The 19,921-nt window shown below is 42.6% G+C and overlaps 1 protein-coding gene across 1 annotated transcript in view; it reads right to left on the reverse strand.

Annotated features, from left to right (window-relative positions):
• ror2 (receptor tyrosine kinase-like orphan receptor 2) overlaps positions 1-18,515 on the reverse strand; it is a 29,929-nt gene extending 11,414 nt beyond the window's left edge. The window contains exons 1-2 of the mRNA XM_041059010.1: positions 18,266-18,515; positions 199-270 (exon numbers count right to left, since the gene is read on the reverse strand). Coding sequence (XP_040914944.1) covers positions 199-270; positions 18,266-18,329 — 136 coding nt within the window. The 5' untranslated portion in view covers positions 18,330-18,515. The remainder of the gene's footprint in view (positions 1-198; positions 271-18,265) is intronic.
• Positions 18,516-19,921: the final 1,406 nt, after the last annotated feature.

The raw sequence follows: 19,921 nt of genomic DNA on the forward strand, positions 1-19,921 counted from the left end.
ATAATGCCACACCCCGGCAACCTTACTGTGATGACAAGATTCCAAGAAAACCATGTCAGTGAACCCAGCTGCTGTTCTTCAACAAATAGCTCCATGCAAAGTGTCAACCCCCTAGAAGATTTCTACATTTCCGCTGATTGTATGGATGAAACTGATGATGAGACATGAGACATATTAAAAAGTGAGTTCTTATCTTACCTTCAGCTGTAGGCGCAGCACCACTCTGAGCTTCAGCCAGAGCATCTGTATCCGCTGACGGGCCGGGATCAGCTGCAGAGACAGCGATACAGAAGTGGTTGGTCAAAAAATGTTACTACACCAGGAACTATTTGTACAGCCTTGGTAGTAGTGTACAGAGTTCATCTTTCCAGCTTCAGCATTAAAAATTTAAATTGGGCTGGAAGGCCACTGGAGCTAGAGTTCTGCCAGCTGACTTCCAAAGCTCTGTCTACTCAATCACACACTGTCTCACAATCTTGTATCACCCTTATAAATGTCATGAGAAATAAGAGCAAGCAACCCCATGATGAAAAGTAAAGCCACTGGGAGAGTATTTGGAGTGAGGTACAGCATATTATACTTGGGATGTTGGGATAAAGACAAAGGAAAAAGACATAAACAGGCTAAAAGTTAATTTTTAAAAAAAAAAAAAAGACTAGAGGATCCTGCACCTTCTCTCAGCCTGGCTCTTCTTTTTTTTTTTTTTTGGAGGAATATGTGTAATGGATAGTCTCAGTTTGACTGGGCTTGGCTCACCCTGGGAGCTAATCAGGATCAGGCACATTGAACGGACACAATTTATCGCTGGGTTATTAGCTCAGCTCGACTGCAGAGCATGTGTTTTACAGATGTGGATGGTGTTGGGAATTGGGCGGCGCGAGGACTGAAGTGAATGAAACCATACAGCGTTCCTTTCAGAAGCTATGCATCCCTCTGTAGGTCGGAGCTGACTCCAGTCATAGATGTCAGCAGAAATGAAAACATCCATCCAGTTTGCATCCATCCATCCATCCATCCAGCTAAGACAGACAGGTCAAACATAGTCTTCAAGCAAGTGGATGTGACCAGCCCTAACTTTTTACCTATCCTAGCAATGTCTTCTAAATAACATAGTAGTTGTGATCACACTGTGAGGGAGCACGAGCACCAGAAAACAAATCACTGGTCTTTTTTGTTTGATCTTTCCTCTGAACATACTCAGCCCACTGCTCTCATCTGTTCCACATCTACTGCAGAAGTCACCAATGAAACGAAAAAAAAAAAAAAAAACGGCACGGAGACAACAAAGAGCGGCCTACTCCTGGAAGAACCTGAAATAAAAGTCAGAACGTGTACGAGTAAACAGGTAATCAGCTACACGAGCTTAGATTTTAAAGGGATATTCCACCACTTCCAAAAACAAAGAATGGTAGAAACAAACAGAAACAGCGGAGGCTGAGATTTCCTGACGTTTAGTCAAACACTGGATCCTACATTTCCCACAGTTCAGTTAGTAGCACCTTTTCATTAAACTCTACTTCAGTACATTAAACTACACTCCACTCCTTCAGAATGTAATGTAACCTGTTACGAATTTGTACAGAGCCTGAGCTGACAGAGTTCTGACTGGTTTGAGTCTGATAGCCGGGTTTTGCTTTGGATCTGGTTCCAGGTTGATAAAATACCTGGATTTGCTAAGTTCACGATTTGAAAATATTAAGATTTAAATAAGCTGATTATTTGAAATTAGATGTAGATTCACCAAATCTATTAAGTCTCTACAGTTTAAATGGACAAAATAATCACAACTTACTAATAAGTAGGAAGAAATATTAAGGTGATGTTGCTGAGTTAGTCTTTTTTGTCATTTTAATTTTTACAGCTCAACATGTGACATATAACACCTCACATAACATAACCTTTGGCTATGTCATTAAAAATAAAATCCTCTCTAAATGACCCAGAGGATTTTTTTTTTTTTTAAATTAACTGTGGTTCAGATTCTCTCACAGGAAGAACTCATGCTGTCCTGTCCTCTTTAACTCACACTATAAATAACACTGTCTCACCTGTTCATGTCTTTATCTGGCTATTGCAAGATAGAGAGATTAGATTTCTCTTATCAATCGCATATTTCTTTAAAAGAAAATACATATGTGACATATTTCTACGTTCTCAACCTGAAAATGCCAAATATTTGGACTTTGGAAGGAATTTCTTGTATCTTGAATGGAAATGTTCTCTAATGTTCATGTTTAACTAAGAGAAGTTAAATTGCACTGTTCCATCTGCTATGTACGGCTGTGCCAGAACCTTATCCAGCTGTTTGAACTGCCTCTTTATCTCGACTCTGCCCACGTTAAACACAGTTAAAGGACACCCACAGCCACAGAGACTGGGAGAATACAAATCATCCATGTGTCATTCCTTTAACGCTCTCGTACTGTGGGGTCTTAATAAACACTGCAGCCTCTAGGAGCCATTAGTGGGGGCTTCAGTATTAAATAGCTGCTGCCAGCTGCCATGCAACCCCACAACACAGTAATGTATTTTGTCCTATAGTAAACTAACGTTGTGTCAGTACACCAGAAGAAAACTGCACTGAGCTTCGTCGAGCCTGGTCGCAGGCAGTGGCTGTGATTGATTAGACGTATCTGCCGCCTTGGAAAATGTGTGACTGTGTGTGGGGGGGGGGGGGGGGGGGGGGGATGCTTTTCCATCCAGAGCTAAGACTTCTGGCTGTTGCATTTCACCAGCCTGCTGCCTCCACCATGAAAGGGCCCTTTGAGAGCTGAGAGGCCAGGCCACAGCTCCATCTGCTGGAGTTTTGACTGAGGGCCCTCTGGCACACCTCAAAACTTTCCTTCTCTCTCCTGTTTAAAAGTGTGTGTGTGTGTGTGTGTGTGTGTCCTCATGCCTCTCAGTCCTCTATCCTTTGTCTCTCTTTACTCCCCGTCCTCCACCCTTCCACATATTCTGGTCTCTCTCTTCCAACCTTTCCTTGCTCTGACACTTTGCAGAGAGCAGACCGGAGCTCTACAAACATTTCTTGAAGACAGAGCTGCTCTACCTCTCTGTTGACAGGTTTTGATCTGATCCTGCAAAGTTCACCTAACTGCTCTGGAGCAGGTTAGGTGCGCAGCATAAGTTACCATGGCGATGCAACCCAGTAAGATGTGAAACCACCGTCGTAACCCTGTAAACCTAGGAGTTAAACCTGAAGTTAAACCCCAAATCCTGCTTTGTAGTACAGGCCTCAGGGTTCACATCCTCAGTCCCACCTGTGGTTAGCTTACGCCAACAAAAACACTTTGATTAAGTTTAGGGAAACATTGTGGCTTTGGTTAAATATTAGTAGTGCTGTTAGTGCCTAAGCTGTCCATAAAAAGTTTAATAATGCTGTTGTCACTGGACATAGTCCTAAGTACGTCTCTATCAAAACATATTTGATGTTGCAAAAGTGTTGTGTAAACAACTAGAAGACAGGGCTAAATTGGAGGATGCCATTCAGAGGGAGGTTAACCAAATCAAGGTTTCTCAGTATCTGGGCACATGGCACCATCCAGGTTCTGGGAAGCTCCAGATAAAGAACTATTAGTGTGAACGCATGAACATTAAAGTGGTCACAATTTGATTGATCAATCATTTGCTTCCATGTTTAGCTTTACAGGACTGTACATGTTTCTTCTAATTATTCCTCCATAATACTGGTTTGTACTGTGTATACGGCTGTCTGCTGGCTTCTATCTGTTCATCTGGCATTTAACCTTCAGTGCTCTGCATGCATTACTATGATCACAGTAGCTGGAAGGGCTCACATTATCTCCTCAGTCAAAATAAGTCAAGTCCTGGTCAACCTCCCTCTTCTAGGGAGTCGGACCACAGTGTTGTCCGACTCTGATACCTAGAGTCGGAGTCGGACAACACTGTGGGCCTCTGTCTCCCTCACCCTGCTCAGCCTCTCAGCTTTCTGTCATGGGAGTTCCTCAGGGCCTCCTCAGTTACACTGACTAGAGCTGTCTTAGACGGAAACCCCACACTGTTGTTTTCAGGCTTTATATCAATGGGGATCCTCGAACACATGCATCTCTAGACTGTTCTCCAAACAGCTTTCATACAGCTTGTTTGTGGTTCTATGTAGTTTCAACATGAGATGTTATTGAATTTCTAAGTGATCATTACAGGTTTGCACATGTGTGAAACTGATCTCTAAATCAAGTGACATGAACACCTGACCTAATGGAGGCCTGATGTCATGTTTTTTTTTTTTTTTGGGTTGTTCCTTCTTCAATGAGACAGCCATAATACTATATTTATTACACAGAGAATAAGACACAGGACATCAGCAACATCATCACATGCTGTTTCATGTACATAACTATATTATTATCTACTATATAGTCCTTGACTACCTAGATTTACTTTTATATGCCTTTTTTACACTCAGCAGTAAATGTGTTGCAATGAATGCAATGATCCAATGATCCATTTCTAGCTTTGATTTTATATATTGCACTTATGTGTTCATGCCACCCAGGACAATGACTATGCTCTGCAGGTTAAAGTCCATGTACTCTTTTGGGAGGTGACAGAGGAAAACTAAAGGAGTATCCAAAATGGAAAGGGCTCATCCTCTAGGGCGCATGAATGCGTACACTAAATTTCAAAGCACGATTACCGGTTTTGAATTTTCAAAAGAATAAAGAAGAATAGAGAAAATTTGACCCCAGATGGCACAAGAGTGAAGGTCAGAAACTGGTGAGGAATCTTCCTCTGGTGACCATGAAAAGCAACTTTTGATTTAAATCTGGCCAGTAGCTGTCCCTGTTCGGGACACGCAAAGAAAACAACAAACTGGAGCAATAAAAAAAAAATGTATTGCTGCTAAGAAACCAAGTCTTCAGAAGATCTACTTAATCTTTTCAGTCTTTCCCGATACGGTCTGTAGCTGGAGCAGAAGTGTTATGAAATAAGATAAGTGCACAACATGGGGGAAGCACGCCTTCCTCGCTCTGCAGCTGGTTGAAATGGAAATGGCAAACAAAACTACCCTTCCATAATCGAAATGGCAGACTCATTTTGTGGAGAAGCCATTTACGCACAAGCGCAAGCCATGTCCTGTCTGGTGGACGGAGCTACCAGGGAAAGGGAGTGATACGACACCAAATCAAACAAGGAAAAAAAATGAGAGCGGAAATCCTAAATTATTACTCTCCTAAGCCAGTTGAGAGCGGGTGGAAAGTCTGGATTGAATGTGTTGGAATGTGTTATTGGTATTTGGACAAATGGCTTCACTTGTCCTGTCCAACGCATACCTTGTCTTTACTGCGAAGGAAGAAACAGAAGATGTCCTGAAATTATGACCCCCCCCCCCCTCATAAAAGCTACAGTTCAGGTAGCTAGTTGTATCTGATGGAAGTACTTCAGCTGGAAACAACCCAAACTGCCCTGAGGCTACAAACCCCTCACTCACTCAATGCTGTTTGTTACGTGCTCCTTTACTAGAACACACAATACCTTTAAGTGTATTCTGGTTACTTTCAACCAAAACTTTAAAGCTGCTTTCAACATTTTTTGGCCACAAGAAGGAAGACAGATGTTAAAACAAGCTTCTAGACACACAGCCACCACCATATCCTCATCTCATAAAGCTTTTAGATGCTACTGAACTGCATTATGGGAGGTGCTGGAGGACTCTGACCCATATTAAGGACTAAAAACAAGGATAAGTTTTAAGAGGGTGGATCTTACACAATACCAGCCAGGAAAGAGTGCTGGAGTAGAGATATGGGAGCCCACAGGGCAACTTTATTGTTGAGGTTGTGATGGACAATGAAGGATTACCCTCATCCCTGGAGTATCTGGGGTTTGTTAACCTAAATGCCAAAACAAGGACAGGACTGGGAGTGGACCTGAGTCAGCCCAGCCAACCAGTCCAGGGCATGACACAACAGGGAACAGTGATGGTGGAAAGCTAGCCTAGCTCATCTGCAGCAGGTAAGGCCTGCATCTTTGCTTGGTTGGCAACCGAAGCGCTCAGTGCATGCTGTGGCCTGTTAGGAGCTGATACAGACCTTAAGAAGTTGTGGTAATTAAATCCCCCTGGACCTAAACAACAATTTTATCAATACTACCTGTGCCATGACAGTAAGTGCCCCAACTTTATGGAAGACCAAACTGACAGTGTAACCCTTTAATAACTAGAATATTGATTTCTGCAGGTCTAAAGGCTTCTTTGGCACCACAGGCATACCTAAAAAAAACCCCCACATACCTGCACATGCATCGCAACAAATTTAGTTTCTTTAATACCCTGCACACATCACTGCAGCTGACACCTTACTATTGTGTTATACTGCATAAATAACACAACTATACATCTATATTTGGAGGAGGTTCCATTAAGGCCATCATTCCCTACTGCGCATTAATATACGACAGAGCCGTAGGCAGCCGCTTCGCCGTGTTTACATTGTTTTGAAGGGGGCGGGGCTTAGTCTGTGCCACCCAGATTTGTTTCCCTCTGTGCAGTTTTCCCCAGACACACGTTCCTCTTCCACACGAAAACAGCACCGCACTATTGCACATATTCTGCGTTAAAAAAATAGATTCTGTTTCAGTCGGCCAATTCCGCGATTCAGTGATCGCGGAAATCATAGGGCCCTATAATATGTCCTCAAATATATCACTCAAATTCTGTATGCACGCCACTAAACATTATCTCTCTGAAATCAGTGCTTGTTTTCAGAGTGTCTGTCACTGTAACTCAATTTTAAATAAAAGTCATAACAGTCATGGCTCAGGCAGGTAACAATGCTGACCTTCTGTGATCTTGTTAGCTCCGAAATGTTCCTTAAAGAGTCTGTGATCATTTAAAAATACAAAAATGCTGCTAACCTGCAGCATTTAACCTGGTTAATTACTTATCCCTGACATAACTACATTTTTTAAAAATGGGTCAGCTGACAGTGTGTAATGTGAAACTGGCCGCTTGTAGCGACAAACACACAGCGAGTGATCACTGTGTAACTTTACAGCTGTCCTCAGTGCTATGACATGTTGCGTCTTCTTTTGATTTATTATTTTGGTTTTGTGGTTTCTGCAGATTTTTGGCAGCATTTGGCAGCTAAGCAGTCAGATGTTTTTTTCTCCGGGACTGGCTGAGACCAAACAAGAGCTCAAAGAAGAGTGAATACTGAACTTTCATTCATCAGGTGGATGCAAACACAACTCCGGCTGAATGATGCTGCTGCTCTGGGACTGCTGGACAAAAAAACAAATAAACCTAAATGATCTTTAGCTTTAATGTTTATGTTCATGTCGCTCCCTACACACCTCTCCAATATTCATATTTAGTTTAGTTTCACTTCAGTTATTTGGATAAGTAATAAAAAAAGACATAATACTTAACAGGAAAAAGGGGGATTTGAGAAGGGGATCTGAGCCAAGTTGAAAACCCTAAAGGTCTACTCAGATCTACTCAGAAAAGAGAAATGGAAATAAAAGCAATGACATTTAAAATCACAGTTTTAGAAAAAAAAACACACATTAGCACAACATACAAAACAAATGAGAAAAAAACAGGACTATTAAATCTGTTATGCTGTGTTACATAACGAACTGCCAGAATAAATGGAGCCAGAAGATAAGCACGCTGAACTCTTCAGGCACCAAGTTCTCTTGTTATTTTCCATTTGAAACCACTAAACGCAAACTCTAATTATCTGAAATATGAATCTATAAAAACGCCACATTTTACCAAACAGAGAACTTGCTTTTTTTTTCCCTCCAGCCTCTAACGGAGGCGTCCTTGGGACTGCAACACCGAGTTACGCAAAAGCATCAGTGGTGAAGTTGATGTGACTACTTTTGTCATACAGTGCTTCCATCATTCTTATCTACACATAAAACGTACACATAAAACAAGTTTACAGTCTTTCTGATATAATGACTGAATCACAGCACTCTCTGGATTGTCAGATGGTATCACTTGCCATGGAATTTCCCCCTTTCCTGGCTCAGATGCTATCTTCCCACCCTGCGAGCCCTCATCACGAGGCAGCTCACACAGGGGTAACTCCATCCCCATGACTGAGTTAAAACAATAGCCATCTCGTAAAAAAAAAAAAAGCAGGGACTTCCGTTCAAATATTTGGCCCATTTGGAGGCTCAAAGACAAGACAATAAATGAGACTGGGAAGGTGATGGTGAGGGGGGGGGGGGGGTGGGGGCTGAGCTGAGCCATTTGCATTTTATTGGCTCTCTGATAAGATACCAAGCTGTGCATACCAAGCTAGGTCTGTGGAAAAACCAGAGTGAGCCATGAAAAAAAAAAAAAAAAAAAAGATTTTGGATGCATGTAAAACAAAGCTCTTGTGTCAATTGTTTATCTTTCTCCAGAAACCAGCTCTTAGTCATTCTTTCCTTCACCCAAACAGCGAGAGGGGAGAGCAGGGACGTGGAGCTGGAAGGTAGAACGTGCAGCAGAATATCACAGAGTTTAGTTTTGGTCCCTGCCTCTGAACTATGATTAACAAAGCATCTGCTGGAGGAGGAGGAGGAGGGGGGAGGGGGGGACGGGTTGTTACTTTGACAAGCCTGCTGTTAACATATTTTCACAGACCCATGGCAGACTGTAAAGGCCAACCACCGCTTACTGAGGGCTTTCAGAGTGTTTTATCATCTGTCTCCGTGAACGGACAGACTTCAGTTTCAACAGATTAATCAATCAGCACAAATTCAATCAATCCCTTCTGTCGCCTCTTCAGTCACTTTTAAGTTTAAGTTTATACTTTATTGATCCCTCTTGGGGAAATGACTCTCTGCATTTTACCCACACAACGTGAACGAAACACACACACACAAGCACTAGAGACGCTGTGGCAGGGGGCTTCCCTATAGAAGGAGCCCGGGAAGCAGGGGTAGATCGGTGCCTTGCTCAATCGAACCGGCGACCCTCCGATCTCTGGGCGGTCCAAAGTCCAAAGCCGCACGCTTAACGCCCTCTTTTGGTTTGTCTTATTGTTGTCTTTTTCCCTCTTTGCAAACCTTCTTCAGTGTAAATCCCATAATAGTCCCTCAAATTACACACATATCCATATTCCTTCCATGTGCTGTGAACTTGTGAATAGTGATTCAGGAGCCCCACTTTCATCATGGCCCAGTGGACTGGATAATAAAATAATCCAGTAAATAAGAACAGTCCACTGCAGCATTCTTTCCATCCACTGAACAAGTCCTTTCAGTGGAGACTGTCCTCCAGAAAAAAAAGAACAGCCCCCGACTTTGCTTGTGCAAAGTAGCTGATTATGATCTATGGTTATTTAGTTAGTTTTATTGCTGAGCGACCTCCAGCAGCCGTGTGACAACGTTTAAGCTGTTGCAGCAAAAATCAGCAAAAGCCGTTTATTTAGATTCAAGTGTCAAAGCCAGGACGGGAGCAAAGGAGGAAGTCAAGAGGTTTTTCAAGTCCACACAGAGAGAGGGTCAGGGGCTATGACTGGCAGGCAGTGGTGCACGGTGTATCCTTATCCCTATATAAATGAAAATTAAATTAAATTGTTGCTAGTAGCAGCTAATGTGGCATCAAGGCAGAGACGTGGAGCAGGCTACAGAAGTCTGCTGAGCTTGCGGGGACTTTGTGGGACTTTTTAAATGGCTCTAACATTGTTGTCTCATTTGGTACAATAGGAAATGTTCTGAAAAATCTATTGAGAAAGTGTTTTCTTCTTTTTTTTGCCCACTAAAAGGAAATATGTTTAGGTGTCGTGGATTTTTTTTTGGACAAATTTCAGCGGATACATTTGGTAGATATTTATTTAGTATCTTTGGAGACTTTGGGGGATTTTCACTAGAAATTCAGCTGATGTTCAGCGAGTCTGAGTCGAAATCCTGCATGAGTCTGTCAGGATTAGAGCCCTCTGGCAGGTTCTGGAGGGATCACAAAGATGGAGTCAGATTTTGAATGCTGGACTTTTAACAGCCTCTTTTTTTTTTTTTACTAGGTTCAGGTTTCAATTTAGAACGAGGAAATGATTTGAATACTGTTCCACTGCTGTGCAGCACTGATAAAGCATCTTGGATGAGACGTGTTTTCTCTAAGGAGCTTTATGGAAGTTATCACTAGTTATTTAAGGATAATTCCCAGAGATAGTTCAGTAGACACCTTACATATGTCTTTTTTGTCTTTATCCTTTCATATTAGCTGTTTGGCTCCTGAACCTTTTTTTAAATGCTTTAAAATTAAAACTGCATCACAGCTGTTTTCTTTCTGTTTCCAGATCTAAAGTTTTCACCTGACCTGAATAATCCAGGGTCCAAGACAAACCAATGTAGAGCAGCACGTTTGGAAGTGACCCTGCTTTTCTAATAATTGAGTTAGAAAGAGGAATGTGTGAGGGATCCAGAATCAAATATGCATAAATACAACATAAGCCCCTCTGAAGACAGTTACACAGGTAGAGAAGTATTCACCATAAAAACACCAGAACACATCCTGGGCCATTTTAACAGGATAATTATGAACAGACTCAACAACTCTGCCTGTGGCTCCAAATATCCTCTCATCCAAACAGATGATGGCCAGACACATGTTGGAATTCAGCAAAGATTAAAAACATCCATAGTATCTTCTTCTTCTTCTTCTTCTGAGAAAGACACAGATTACAAAAAAAAAAAAAAAAACACTTAAAATCCATTTTCTGCCGCAAAATGTTCTTGATTGATAAGTGTTGAGACAAAATGTCTTAAATACGCAAAAAAAGCAATACACAAAAGGTCTGGCACAACTTCACAAGTGCTCCAGCTGACCTTTAACCTCTGTGTGTGTGTGTGTGTGTGTGTGTAGAGGGGCTGGTATGTCTCCCTCTCACTTAACAGACTATACAATTTATGCAGCGTAGTTCATAGGGTGAGCCAGCTTCCTAACCAAACAACAGATAAAACCTCCCAACATGAAAAAGCCCCAGCTCAGTGAGGGGGAGGATGTATCTGTGTGGCGTGTGTGTGTGTTTTGTCTGGTGCAGAATAAATCTGCCTGCCCTCCACTCAGACTAATTCACAAAGACATGCTTTAACTCCTCGAGTCCCCCACACTCCATAAATTCACCCTGTTTGCCAAAATTATTATTATTATTTTTTTTTTTTGCGGCAAAATCAGACGCTGCTGGAAAAAAATCCACTCCACACAGGAAGTAACAAATTTACCTTCCAAGTTAAAAGTTCCTCTCTAAAACATCCAGGGAGCGATAACTCCATCTATACGGCACCAGCGACGGCTGCACCTCTTCACCGCCACCTCCGTCAGCAAGTCAAGGCCATTGTATACTCCACAGGAAGTCCAGTTAGGAGACTCCCATCTGAGCCTGACGGAGGTTTATCAGTACTTTGTTAAGCTGAGTTGTGAAGTATTTGCAATCCTGCATTGTTTACATCCGTGTTTACTTACGTGGGTGTCTCTGTGCGTTACTGTTGCAGAATACTGTGAAATCAGTGGACTGTGTATTACATTGCCTGTTGTGCACGTGCATAAATGTGTGTCCTCGTGCAAAAGAGACAAAAAAGGAAGGAACCCACGACATGGCCTTAAAAAAAAAATCCTCATCAATAATAACGAAATCATTTTTGTCCTGTGCATTAAAAAAAAACTCTCTGCTTCTCTCTGTTTTTTCTTCCCTCCTCTTTCTCTGCTCACCTCAACTCACATTCTCATGCAAAATATCTGTCCTGTTTATCCTCCACATAAACACATAAACATACAACAGATGGTTGCAGCAACACGACGAGGCATTAGAGGAACACGGGGTTCTGCAGTCAAACCGTGTGTCGTACTGCTTTTTCTCCTCCAAACACTTGTAGGCCTCCTCCTCTGTTCCTGCTCCCCGGCTGCAGTAATTAGCAGCATATGTTAACATCGTGCCTCCACAGTTTCTTTTCAAAATGAAATTCAAGATAAGTCCATCTACGGTTTTAGTGCGTGCTGTGGCCGAAACGTCATCTTTTCGAGCAGTGGGGACTGACACGGCTATATTAAAACCCAGATCTGTCATTATTTGAACAACTGATCGCCAAGAAAATGGGACCACTGACCAAAAAAAAAAAAAAAAATCAAGACCTAATATGTCTCAAACACACAACTTTTGTTACAGCGGCATGCTGACAAGAGTCCATCCTGTCTATAAGTCAGTCCATGCTGAGCCCTGTCCTTGGGAATGTCTTGCACCACTCTAATTAGTCCCAGATCCAGAATTTATAATTAGTACCAGACGCAGAGACATACCAACATACAGCAGTATGCCTCCTTAGAGGCATTTCTCTCTGGCTTGTCACCTCACACCAGAAACAAAACAGAAAGAAAGGAAAAAGGTTCCTTTGTGTTTCCTCTGTTTGTTTCAAGTTGATCTTTGTAACTTGACACTTTCTTGCTGTCACACTTCATGTTCTCCTTCTCCTTCCGTGGATCTCCTCTGCATTGGCAATCTAACTCTGTGATAACAGACAATTCACTGACTTTTAGCAAAAGCTGTCCACCAGAACGATGGTAAAAAAGTTCGGTACCGAGATGACGCCTGAACCTTCACCTTCACTCATTCATATAGAGCGAATAGCCCGCCTTAAGGCCACAGTATGCTTCACATGAACGGTCAGAGGTCAGAGACAGATCCTGCTCGAGTCCTGCCTTCGTTCTCTCCTTCACACACCCGGACCAGTCTCTGGGTGAGGGTGATTGGGAAGCATACTAAAGGCTTTACAGCCTGCTCCCTCACACCTCACTTATCATTTCAACTGAAGACTCTCTCTCTTCACCTTCCCTCATGCAAAAAGGCCTGTGTTTTAGACACCGGGACAATAAGCACATGTTCAGCCTATGTTTGACCCATTCATAGCGGATGGGCTGCCACCGATCAGTCCCTCCTGCTGCTGCTGTTCACACAAGACATGACTCACTGAGCCACTGTGGCTCCATTCACCTTAAAATGTTCTTGCTCTGTTTACTCTTGGGAAACGGGGGCAGGAGCATGCGGTGCTACCAAAGTAAGGACATTTCAACAAAATATACAGCTGCTTCCTGAAGTCCAGCAAAGTCGTTCCAGGCTGTTGTAATGATGGCCCACTATGCCAAAGTGGTACAACAGGAGCTGGAGCTTGGTGTGACCCATTTAGACCGACCAAGCATACATAAGTTTCAAGTCATTTACATCCGCACGTATCAAGGACCGCATCTGGAAATGTAAAAAAAAAAATAACCACAGAGTCAGGATCTTCCTGGAGCTCTGTCTCTTATGCTGTGGTACAACTCTGTGTGCATCTACACAAGAACACCCTGCTGCCTTCCTTGAGTCCGTTTCACACTCCTCTGAGTGCTTGTCACCAGCCAGCAATTAAAGACAACTCAGAACAATGATGCCACTGTTGGAGGCAGGATGACTGGACCGGGGCACAGGCATGAATAGATGAAGGTCAGCTATGAAACACTGTGATGAGGCAGATGACAATGTGACACTAAAAAGCACCTGAGGGGAAAAACAGGTCAGTCTTAAACCAGACATTAAAAACAGTTCAAACAAAGGTGTATCTTAAAGGTTACACTTGGTTTGTAATAGAACAGAACTGGGCCTCATGATTGTACCGAAAAGCTGGAGTTGGAGGGTGATTTCAGGGACATTTTGGTGCTGTGATAAAATCAGGGAGTGTTTGTTTAGTTTTCTCTTATGATTCATTCCATAATGGTTTTAGCCTTTTGTGTGTAGAGCTGCTTGTTCTGCTTTTGGTTGCTTTGTTTGGGCCTGAAATGATCAGCTTAACAACAAGTTAATCAGTCAATAGACAGTAATCAATCAGCACATATTGTGATGATTGGTAAATCATTTACCAGACCAGAAAAACTATTTTTAACTATTTCTATTATGTCAATGTAAAAAGTCTAAAAGGATGGGACAGTGGAGCAGAAGCGGCTCTCTTATAATGACAATACGAACCGGATTTACACAATATATGTTCAGCATCAGTAGCACAAGCAGAAAAGAGTTATAATGTCAGTGAAGTGACTGGGTGTCAGTTCCACAGCATTATCCACTTCAGTTTGCTAACATTAACATGACACAAGCTACTGATTGAACCAGATAAAGGAAGGCTGCAGCAGTGAAAAGCCCCGCGTATGCTGAACTGAGCAGCAGCATGTTTTATTTCTTATGCATGGACTTTTTTCATTGGTAAGAGGGGAATACTATTATTTCTTGCTTCTAAGGTTCCACCGTCCTGCTTTAAAACATGTTATCTCTTGTTGTCCTTGGCAGAAGACCACTCTGACTTCATGCCCAGTCAAATTAACATGGGATATACTGTACGTGGCTCCAACTCTTCTGTCTTACTGTTGATCCAAAATAAAGCTTTCACATCTCAGCATAGAATTCCAAGCTCCTTGCTCTAAAAAATTTGAGGGAAAACTCGTGGCCCGAACCCCCCACCCCCCCCCCCCCCCCCCACACACACACACACACACACACACATTTCCACAAACTCCAGATTAATGGACTGACCTCTGGCTAACTCCCCCTGGCTTGTCCAGTACCACAAAGCGTTGCTTCGCTTCACAGCTAGAAGGAAAGGGGAAACGTGGACAGGGAGGTAAACTGGAGTGTGATGGAGTAGATGGCGAGGAGGCAATAAAACCTTTGGGAAACGTACTCATGCTTTGGGTGCACTGTTACAGCTAATCATCAGTCCTCGTGTTTGTCTGTTCGATCAGTGCCTACAGCACATACAGCACGTCAAACCACAGACAGGTTGAAAGAACCTGGCTAACCTAGGCTTCTTTTTAAAAACACTGTGTTTTTCCCACCAGACTTTTTCTTAGACCCGCTTCCCCGTTCTGAGATATTAGCGATCAGGCTGGGTTCAGACGGGTTCGAGCCATGCATGAAAAAACAAACATGCAGCTCTTTCATTTCATTTGAAAGGAGCCAGTCAGTCAGTCAGTGCAGCAGAAGGGGCCAATGCCAGGAGGGGGTGGGGGTGGGGGGGGGGCAGATTGGGACAACAGCTTCGGCTAGCAAACAAATAGAAAATAAAAAAATAGTTGAAACAGGCTCAACGGCACAATGTGACATCATCCGGCAAAGCACCAATCAAATAACATCAGACACACATTCCCGGCGTATTTATTTGTGACAGCAGATTTCAGGCTAGGTATGATTGGAACTACCTCTTGTGTGTGTGAAAAAAGTGCCTATAGCTACACTTAAAGGCAGCGTGAAAAGCCAGCCCATACAGAAACAAGGTATTTTATGAAACAGGGATGGATGCACACTGTCAGACTCTCCCCTCTGAGGGATTCATGGTGTTACACCCAGCTGCAAAGACCCTGAAGGTTTATAAACGGGGCTTGGTGTCTAAAACACACAGAGCATCAAAAACTGTCAGAGGGTGTCAGGTTTTTTTTTTTTTGGTTTTTTTTTTTTTTGAGGTAGAGTTGCTAAATGAACAACGATACGTAACTACACAGCTGGGCTTGTTTTTCTGTATCCCTAATGGGTTTCATCGCAGGTATGACGGAACGCTCCTCTTAAAACACCCACCACAGCAAAGGAAGGCCCTCTGGCCCCATTTCCATCAGCAGGAGCTCTGCCTTTCTACTCTAACCCCAACGCGATGAGTCACACCGCTGTGAGTACTCATTAAGAACAAGCTTCCACCAAGTTCACAGCAGCCGACTTGGATTTCAGCTATTTCTGGTTCTTCCTCTGTACACTGCTCTCACATCATTTCACTTTATTTAACTTTGCTATTCAAATCGCTCTCAAGGTTTATATACAATGCCAAAAAAAAGAAAAGAAAAATTATAGAAACTCTTCTTCTTCTCCTTCTTCAATATTTTGTGTCTTTGCAGAACACATCCATTAAATATATGATTATACAATTGGTTCAACCTCCTCTAGCAATGATATCAAGCATTTCCCTTACCTAAGGATCAAACCTGCACTAAGGATGTCATGAGAACCGAGACTTTGGTGCTAAGTCATCGCCAAAGTTCTGAAAATGTGATGGTGCTTGTTTTTCTGGAATACCCTAGGTACTATAGATGTCGTAGGTTACTGCAGATGTGATTCTTCTGGGGCTCATGAGGCCCGCACAATAAACCTGCAGGAGTTCTAGTCTGATGTCAACTGTTAAGGGAAGAGGAAGAAGGAAGGAAGGAAGATACAGGAAAGATAACAACATGTGGAATGGAACCAGAAAGTGCAGCATCAGGTCCACCGGGACTTGAGGCGGGTCATCAGGGACAAGTTTAGCCAACCAAAAGCCACACACACAACATTCACAAAGGCTAATGTTATCTTGTCCGGGCTAACATAGCTAATTACCTCACAGGTCCTGGTCAGACCTGGTATTATTCTGCATCTGAGGTGATCTGATCACATGTGAACAGCTCCAAGTTCAGGTTTGACTGTACTAAAGATGGGAATTTATCTCCCCCTCCATGATGATGATGATGATGACGATGAGTTTTACTAACACCTGACTCCAGTTAGCTTTTGTTGATGCCATTAACTTCAGGGTTCATCAGCTTTTTCCAGCCTACACTGTGACTGTTTGAATGATTGTATTTTATATGGACAACAAACAATACAGTCATTTGTGTGTTACTAGTGAAAATAGATATTGTTTGTTCTAACTTAGATGAAGATCTGCTCACCTTTTAAGACAAATTTATAAAAAAAAAAAAGGCAGATTATTCCAAAGGTTTCAATTACTTTTTTTTCTTGCCCCTGTACTCTCATCTACCATCCTAGGGAAATCAGTGATTTCAACCAGTGACTGTTGTTCCCCTTCTTTGCCACATTTTTCTATTCTTTTTCCACCACGTCGGACACTGACATCGACGGTACAAAGCAAAAGCTTGACAGGCACATTCTCAGTTTGTGTTTCCTCACACTTAATCATTTAATCGGATTTGTTGGGAGTTTGTCTTTCTTTCTTTTTTTTTTCTTTTTTTTTGATCCATTAGTTTGTATTCATTTGACTACTTTGTGAAAACGAACTCAAAGTAACATTTCCTGTGAAGGATGAACTAACTCAAGAACGTTCCAAGGTTTTACAAGATTTTTTTTTTATTGTTCTACAATTGGAGGCCAATGGTTGGCTCTGCCTCAAAGGTAAGCAAACCAGGTTTAAAACACCAAACCCATATGGTATATGCTGTAAGAACATGACTGCAGTACTGAGATGTCAGTTTGGTTGATGATGATTCAACCAAGAATCAAGCTCTAATGAAATTAACATTTGAACATAACTTTGATTTTTCTTTTCTTTTTGCATATAGCAACATGCCTGCATGTTCACGTTGGATAAATTTGCAAAATAAGAATTTGCATGCTTCATATATTAAACGTGCAAGTAAAGTCAGAGAGTCCTGCATCTGTGGTTTTGGTGTAAGAACATAAATATGCAGTGGAATATTCTATAAAGACAAAGGGGATGCACAAACTAAAGAGCTGGGGTGTTGGGGGGGGGGGGGGGGGGGTATTCATTTAGCCCGCTGCGCCCCACCCCCCCTTGCCCCTCTCACTTCATACCAAATGGTAAGTCCCCTCAAAGCCAGAGCTGAAAACAGGAAACCTCTCCACCTCTCACCCCCCGCAGGGGGGTGGGGAGGGGGGAGTAAATGAATTAGCATAAGTGACAAAGACGCGAGATCACCTCGAGCTATGCTTTCTATTAACATGACAACGACACAGGGGCCATTTGAGTCTGACACAAGAAGCTTTTTGTATGAAGACTTTAGGAGCACATGGAAACACATGTCAACAAGCTGAAAAGAGGACAAAGAAAAAGCTGAAGTGGTCACAGAAACTTCAGTGTATTCATCCTGAAGTGTGTGTGTGCGCGCGCGCGTGCGTGCGTGTGGGACTCTGGTTGCTTAAGGTAGGCCATTTTACGCACGAGTGAGGGATGTTCCACCTCTTAGGAAAAAAGCAAAAAGGAGGATGTGAAATCTCCAGCTCCGAGCAGGACAACGGATCTGGTCCAAACCCTGGATCTGATCCAGCCCTGATAAGACTTTTGAGTTTTATCAGCAGCAAGCAGCTTTTGTGTAAGATCACGTAAACGCACGAGCCAACAGGAAGGTTTCACACATCAGTGAGAAAGAACCTTATTCAACATGTGTAGAAAGTTGAATCGAAATAATAAAAAAAAAAAAAAAGCAGTGCCTGTTGACTGGGCTACATTACTGCGCAGCGCATCACTTCTCATCTGAATGTGAAGCTGTGGTGTGAAAGAGACTTACCGTCACATCTCAGGTTTGGAAACAAGAAAAGAATCCAGATCAGACTCCTCAGGAACACGGTCATCGCGCCACTTTCCAGTTTCCACGAGCGAATTTCAATTAAAAAAAAAAAAAAAAAAATCAGAATGCTGAAACTTTTTAATCCGCCTCCGGGAGCAGAGCTTCTCCTGCTGGATCTTCTCCTCTCCCGTGTTTGTTTTCCAGCTCAGCAGCCGGGGCCCGCAGAGACGACAGCGCACTGCACTTTCCAGGGTCGGCAGGAGCGATCGAGATGCGGTGTTCAAAGAAGAAGAAGAAGAAAAAAAAAAAAAAAAACGAAGCCGAATTCCTCCCGAGCGCAGTTCGGCAAGAGACGTCGAGAGCCGCTCGCGGCTCACCTCAGGGCTGTTCGATTCCCGAAGTGGGCCCCCTCTGTCCTCGCGCTGAAAAGAAGCTGAGCTTAGAAAAACTGAAGCGGACGCGCACGCGCGCACGCACGCACAGTAAGTAAGTGCAGTAATGTTTTTGCAGAGTGCCCCATCTAGAGACAGAACGAGGGGGAACTCTAAAAACCAGCCCACTACAAACACCCCCCCCCCCCCCCCAATCCCGACACCTGGAAGTTTCACCAATAATTTATCAATAAATTAAAGTGGGCTTTGGGCCCTTTTAATATATTCTGCCAATCATATAATAATGCCAGGAATGAACTGACATACTCGGAGTTGTCCACCTGTGACTGGATCACTGGAGACACATGTTAACGTGCGGTCTGAACAGGTCCTGTGTCCATGACTGTACCAACCCAGAGAAAGCTGGCCCTTGAGTCTGGTTTTCACTGAGACACACACATTTTGCTAAGTCAGATAAACAAATCACTGAAGAATTTTTCCACTAGTCAAATTAGATGGCAACAATCCAGAGAGGTCCCATACAATTTAACACCAAATCTCTTCTCAAAGATTTACAATGTCAATACAAACAACTGTAAACAGGAAGTTAAAAAAAAAAAGGCGCTTTGACTCTTGATTATAATAAAAAAGCCTTTAACTTTGTTTCCTTTAAATATAATTTTTCACACACAGATCAGAAATGATTATACTTTGATTTAGTTTTAGACTCAAACGCTGTATTAATATTGATGATTACAGGAGTTTATATATGTACATACAACATATTCATTCTTCGCCATGTTTTTTGTCCTAACATCTGCCTCATTCAAAAATAACTGAGAAAAAAATTCTGTTTTTGTTGTTAGGATTAACCCTTTGTGAAATGATATGTTCATCTGAGCAATCCCCATTGGCTATTCAGGAGGAAGTGCCACAGGTGGGACATAAGTACTTGGACCTGTAGATTACATTTGCACAAAAAGACACAGATGGCGGGTCCATGGAGGACCAATGCGTACAAGGGCACAGGACATGACATTCAGTGAATCCAAACATGTCTTTGGTCTGTACATTCTGCGTCCTCAAACACAATGCTGGGAACACGCATGTACACACAACACTAGAGCTCAGTGTGAAGGTAGACATTTATTTCTGTAATCAGCATTTAAAGCAGAAATCTGTGGGGACTGGACTTGGGGAGTGGAGCATTTAGTAAGCTAGTATCCAGCCACACTGGTCTACAATGTCTCTGGTGTGTGGTTTGTGTCTATTTGAAGTGTGTGTG

Source organism: Toxotes jaculatrix, chromosome 16, assembly GCF_017976425.1.
Source record: "Toxotes jaculatrix isolate fToxJac2 chromosome 16, fToxJac2.pri, whole genome shotgun sequence".
In the NCBI taxonomy this organism is placed as follows: domain Eukaryota; kingdom Metazoa; phylum Chordata; class Actinopteri; family Toxotidae; genus Toxotes; species Toxotes jaculatrix.